The 6651-nt window shown below is 38.6% G+C and overlaps 1 protein-coding gene across 1 annotated transcript; it reads left to right on the top strand.

Annotated features, from left to right (window-relative positions):
- Positions 1-4763: 4763 nt before the first annotated feature.
- LOC117110659 lies at positions 4764-5426 on the top strand. The gene has a single exon (XM_033253418.1). The coding sequence runs from the start codon at positions 4764-4766 to the stop codon at positions 5424-5426; it is 663 nt and encodes a 220-aa protein (XP_033109309.1).
- Positions 5427-6651: the final 1225 nt, after the last annotated feature.

Genomic DNA, 6651 nt, shown 5'->3' with positions numbered 1-6651 from the left:
TTGGGACTCCACAGGAGTTAAAGTGTATTGATACCACTCCTTTTAATTTTTTTCTCGATAAATATGACATACCCTCTGTTCAGTCAGCTAAGTTCTTAGGAGTTCATCTTGACAGTGGTCTTGCATGGAAAAATATCCACGAAATAGAGAACAAAATTTCAAAAAGCCCATTTGTACCCCATAATATTCTTCGTATTCTTTACTGCTCATTAATCATTCCTTATTTGAGCTACTGCAACATTGTTTGGGCAAAGCTATTAGAATTATATCTGGTGCTCCACCACTGTCTCATTCCTCTCCCCTATTCTCCAATTTAAACCTTCTCAAACTCCCTGATATTAACAATATTCAACAAGGTACTTTCTTAAACACTGCCATTAATTCTATTCTCCCTAACCATCTATGTAATATGTTTACCCTCAATCACTCCATTCACAATTATTGTACTCGATCCAGAAATGATATTCACATACCTAATCATAGCACCAACTATTTTCAACACAATATTAGATACACTGGCCCTATACTCTGGAATAATTTACCATCCTCAACTATAAACTCAATTTCCGTGAGGTCTTTTACTATTAAACTCAGGAATCACCTTGTTTCGCAATTCAAAAATTAATTTGTTCGTGACTCGTCTTGCTTGTGTGTGTTTGTGTTGTGTGTTGGTTTTTTTTTTTTTTTTTGGGGGGTCTGTGTGCCTTTGTGAGTTTGTGTTCAGGCCTGTCCAATACAAGATTTTTTTTTAAATGAATCTTCTCGGGCAAGTGCCTTTTTCCTTTTGATTTTGTTTCATAAACCCATCGTTTTTTAATGATTTCTGTTTTTCAAATGCAAATGGAAGAAAATAAAAGAGACAGAAATAAACCTTTATATATCTATACATCATGGCATGCTGTTATTTTCCCCATTTTTTTTTTAAATATTAAAACAAAAATTTTTAACAATTTGGTGATTTTTTCTGGCAAAGGAATGCCCAAAATCATAAACTTTATAAGCTGTTTTCTCAAATATTGTTTGTTTATAATTTAATTGTGCGGGATGTAATTCCGTTTATATTGGTGAAACAAATAAAGCATCTAACAAAACAAGCGACAAAGCATTTGACTCGGGACAAATATTTACATATCTACTATTAACGAATCTAACCTTAACGGATCTACTAAACACTGTCGTGGTTTATCAGACGATATGTTTAAGTGTTTTAGATTCTGCCAGCTCAAGATCAATGAGGCCCTCTACATCAGCTGGGAAAAAACCTAATTTAAATAAACACATGCCACATTTCAACATTACCGTTACTATTTAGTATCCTCACATTCATTCTTCCTTCCCATTGGTCTAGATTGAATCGCAGTACCTTATCATTATCCTTGTAACACCTTGGCATTTGTTGTTGTGGTCGATTCTTGCGGTTTTAGAGGTTGCGCCCTCTATGTTTGAAAAAGTAAAATAAAGGTCACAGACCGAAGCACGTGTATGGAATGCGTGGAAGAAGGTTTCTCTCGTAGTAGGACGGGAAAATAGGAAATCACAAGTATAGTTTTCTTTCATAATAAGATAAGAGAATGTCAAAATGCATGCTGAGTTTTTCTGGGTATGTAATTGTTATTGAGTAGGATTGTTAACCAAATGATTTTTGGTTCATCTCAAGTTCGATTATAGGCTTGAGAACAGTTAAACTAGGTCAGGTGTAGGCGACGAGCCTAAGAATAATGAAATATCAATGAAAAGAGGCCTAGGCCTACGTCATCTTATTGATTATATTTCATAATGTTTGAGGATCTATCATAGTGTTAATGTTCTAGGAGTAGGCACTGTTGTAAGCTCTTTATTTTATTTTAAAATACCTTGCGCATGCCATTGAGATTGCTATGTAATTAATATTATGCTATTGTTAGCAGCATTAGGAGGCTGACTTAGTTCGGTTGTTATTGAGCGTACTAAAGGTTTAGACGCTATACGCGCGATGCGCTCGTTGTTTATTTTTTCCGATCATGTATTGTTGATGATCATTTGTTTTATCAATATTGTATACACTACTGTGTTTGGGTTTCAGGTTATAGGAGCCTAGAATTATTGTAAACTGATTGGTCATAATTGTTATACAGAGAAGGCAAAATTTTACGGTAATTTCATACTTTCAATAATGTTGTCAACATACATCAGGCATTCTATGCACAGTATTTTATATTATTTGTAATGTTTATAAACCACAGTTTGGATGACTGATAATAATGATGTTATTATTTGTTAACACAAGTACACATTGGTGCATATATAAGGTTGAATTACTGTTTGATATTTATTTGCTTTTGTAGCAACGCACACAATCACTCACTCACTCTCACTCTCTGTATGATTGTGCTGTCGTTGACTGTCGTTTGTTGTTGAGTGCTGAAGGAAATAAAGGAGTTGAAGTTTAGCGACTAGTCGTTTCTCGTTATTTGTTACTCTCCGTCACGACCGATCCATGGTTTCCAAATACCCCTGGAGTCAGCCAGTCCTTGCAAACAATTCTTCAAAAGCAGGGTGAAGTACGTTCACAATTCGCCATCCAGTCAAGTCTGTCTAAAAGAGAATTACACCCATTTAATGGTAAACCAAGAGATTATGGACGGTTTATGCGAGCCTTTGAATATGAAGTAGAAAGAAAGGTTTTAAACAACAAGGATAGGCTATTATTATCTGGAACAATATACCACTGGTGATGTTAATAGATTGGTCAGGAGTTTTATAGCGATGGATTCTACAAGGGGTTATACGGAGGCAAAAAGGGCTATAGCAAAAAGTATGGGGATCCCTTCAAGTTAGCAAATGCATATCTGAATAAGATAAGAGGACATCCTGTTATTAAACCTGAAGATGGAAAATCTCTTTCAGAATTCTCACTTTCTTTGCTGGAATGCAAAAACGTAATGACTGATCTGGACCACCTTAGTGAGCTAAACAATACTAGCAGCATTCAAGAATTGATGATGAAACTTCCTTTCAAGATTAGAGATCGTTGGAGGTCTAGAGGTCTACAAGAGTGCAAATTCAGGAGAAGAGGAGAGTAGAGTTGAACGATTTTGTTGAGTTCGTAGAAAGACAGGCTAAGACGTTAGATAACCCTACCTTTGGGAACATAAAAGATGAAAGGCCTAAAGTAGCGTCAGAACAGAAAGACAGTAGAGGCAATGGTCCTATAAGAAGCAGCTTCGTCAGTCTAGAATCAACAGATACAGAGGAGTCTACACTGAGAAAGAAAGAATGTCCATATTGTAAGCAGTCAAATGTTGGTTAGGAGCTTGTGTGGCCTTCGAAAGGTTGAAAAGAGAAGGGAAGTTAAATTTTCTGACTAAGGAGCGACGATGTTATGGTTGTCTGGGTAGAGGACATCAATCGAAAGAGTGTACTCGACGTCATACTTGCAGTAAATGTAAGCTGAAACATCCTACTACTCTCCACAGAGATGATATGTCTCCTAAAAACCAAGGTGGTCGTGGCTCTTTGCTAAACCATCCACACCCATTAGGCAACAGCAATGTTGCATCAGCATGTTTGGATGAAGATCCTGATTGTGCCTTAGCGGTGGTTCCAGTAATAGTATTGATAAATGGTCGTCAAGCGAGTACGTATGCGTTGCTCGACCAAGGAAGCAACATTTCCTTCATTTCTGAGAAATTAATGGCACAGTTAGGTGTAGGAGGTACGAAGGGTTCCATTTCCTTCAAAACAATGGGAGTGCCTCACACTGCCAAGTCGAATTAGTGAAGGGATTAACTATACAGTCTCTTGAGGGTAACGATAAGAAAGTGACCATTCTTAGCCTTCTCAAAAAAGGACATACCTGTGGAGGAAAATCTGATACCAACCCAGGAGGAGGTGGACAAATGTCCCCACCTAAAAGGAATTAAGTTTAATCGTATTGATGCTGAAGTCGGCCTACTCATTAGCATGAAGGTACCAGGAGCATATACTCCACTCGAACTGAGGACTGGTATGGAAGACACGCCTCATGCAACGAGAACTAGACTAGGATGGATTGTGTGGGGGCTGTTAAGGAACAATACATCTGTTCACTATGCTTCTCATAGAACGCATTTGGTAGACTATGCTCCCATAGATGATGAGAAGCTGGAAGGTTTGTTTCAGAGATCATTGGAAATGGACTTTCCAGAAAAGGGAATTCTCACTCACGAACAACAACCTTTGGTCGAAGATCGGGAATTCATTTCCAAGGTTGAGAAAAGCATTACTATGATTGATGGTCATTACTGTGTTGCACTTTCATTTAAGAACGATCATGTAAAATTACCGAACAACAGGTATGCGGTAGAGAAGAGATTGAAATCGTTGCAGAAACGACTGGCAAGGGATTGTAAATACAAGCAGGAGTATTGTTCATACATGGACATGTTAATAACCAAAGGGTTTGCGGAGAAGGTTCCAGAAGATGAATTAGCAAGGGATGGAGAGTACTGGTATGTTCCGCATCATGGAGTCTACCACTCACTGAAGCAAAAACTCAGAGTAGTATTTGACTGTGCTGCCAGGTCTGAAGGCGTGTCTTTGAATGATTGTCTCCTTCCAGGCCCAAACCTCACTAACAGTTTGTTGGGGGTGTTGTTGCGTTTTAGGCAAGGCAAGGTAGCTCTAATTGCCGATATTGAAAATATGTTTTGTGTGAAAAAATATTGAAAAAAAGTGTTAGTGCCAGAGAAAGATCGAAACTTCTTAAGATACTTGTGGCAGATGGTACTCCAGATGTCTTTAGAATGAAGGTGTACATATTTGGTGCGACATGTATTCCGTCTTGTACCAATTTCACATTGAAGAAAACCGCCGAAGATAACAAGCATGATTATTCCCCAGAGGTAATTGACACAGTAAAGAAGAATTTTTATGTAGATGATCTTCTCAAGAGCTTGGATAATCCAGAGATAGCTATCCAAATGATTCAACAACTACAGATGCTTTGTTTACGTGGTGGATTTAACCTGACTAAATGGTCTAGTAGTAACAAAGAGGTCATCAATTCAGTACATGAAGATCAGCGGTCGAAGGAGTTAAAGGGTCTTGATTTGACAGAGGAAACGATACAAAGTGAGCGTACTTTAGGTGTGAGATGTGACTTGGAAAATGACACGTTCCAACTTAGTCCACCCAGAGTAACGAGTCAGGAACAACCATGGACTAGAAGAAGGCTCCTATCTATCGTCAGTGCAGTGTTTGACCCGATGGGGTTACTGTCTCCAGTTGTGTTGCCGGCTAAGATAATATTTCAAAAACCTATTAGTTTGAATGGCTCTGATTGGGATGATGAATTTCCAGAGGAACTACAGAAGGAATGTATAAAATGGTGGCATGAACTGCAATTGCTGAAAGATGCTGTAATGCCCAGGTGGCTCAAACTGCAAATGTCAGTTGCATGTGTTTAGCGACGCATCAACAAAAGACTATGGTGTCGCGCTGTATGTGAGATTGATCAGTTTTGAAAAAATACGGAGTACTGTTCACCTGCTTTCAAACGAGAGCGGTATATCTAGAGGTAGCACGTTCATTAAAAAGGTGCTTGGCAAGACGTGGTCATGGTGTTAAGGGTATCACATCAGATAACGGAACGAATTTAGTGGGTTCTAAGTCAGAGCTGCAACAGGCACTTAGCAACATATATCGCGTTACACTGCATGAGCAGATGTCGGCGAATAATATCGACTGGACGTTCAACCCTCCAGCGGCCTCACAATTCGGAGGTGTGTGGGAGCGTTTGATTCGATCGTCACGCAAGGTGTTATATGGAGTTCTTAAGGAACAACCCCTAAAAGTTGATGATGAAGGATTAACTACATTGTTCTGTGAAGCAGAATACATTATGAATAGTCGCAAACTCACTATCAACCAGTTCACTCCAGATGATTTGGATCCCATAACGCCCAATCACTTATTGATTGGAGCAAACTCAGCTGCGTATGCTCCATGTGTATTCAATAAGAATGATATAGTAAAAAGGTGGCGTCAAGTCCAGTATCTTACTGATCTTTTTTGGCGGCGTTGGAAAAGTGAATATTTGTCAACATTACAGGAACGTCATCAATGGCAACGGTCGAGACGAAACATTGCTGCAGGAGATATCGTCTTGATTAAAGACAACAGTCCAAGTCGCATTGGCCGTTGGCAAAAGTGGAAGAGGTTCACTATGGAAACAATGGTCTCGTTAGATCGTGTGTAAGGTGCTCACAAAGACATCAAGCTTGACCAAACCCTTTGAACAGCTTGTAATACAGCTAGAAGCCGATGTAGGTTTAAAAACAAAATAAAAAAAAATAAAAATAAACATGCATAATCTTTAACTCTCTTCCTTTTCAGTGTTATTGGCGCTACATTTACATAGTTTTGGGTTAATGTTTGAATTGTGACCTATATTTTGAGGTATAATATATGATGTTTAAACTTTAGGGTTGCTAATGCTCACTTAGGTTTGCATTAGGAGGGCCGGTGTTGTGGTCGATTCGTGCGACTTTAGAGGTTGCGCCCTCTATGTTTGAAAAGGTAAAATAAAGGTCACAGACCAAAGCATGTGTGTGGAATGCGTGGAAGAAGGTTTCTCTCGTAGTAGGACGAGAACATAGGAAAAAAAGTATTTTTCATAATAAGATAAGAGAA

Source organism: Anneissia japonica, unplaced genomic scaffold (assembly GCF_011630105.1).
Source record: "Anneissia japonica isolate Jap-2015-1 unplaced genomic scaffold, ASM1163010v1 scaffold287587_len645178_cov120, whole genome shotgun sequence".
In the NCBI taxonomy this organism is placed as follows: domain Eukaryota; kingdom Metazoa; phylum Echinodermata; class Crinoidea; order Comatulida; family Comatulidae; genus Anneissia; species Anneissia japonica.
Note: the sequence above shows the minus strand (reverse complement) of the source record. Positions and strands in the feature narration are given on the sequence as shown.

Coding starts and splice junctions, on each gene's coding strand:
- LOC117110659 (XM_033253418.1), top strand. CDS start 4,764: ATGAAGGTGTACATATTTGGTGCGACATGTATTCCGTCTTGTACCAAT.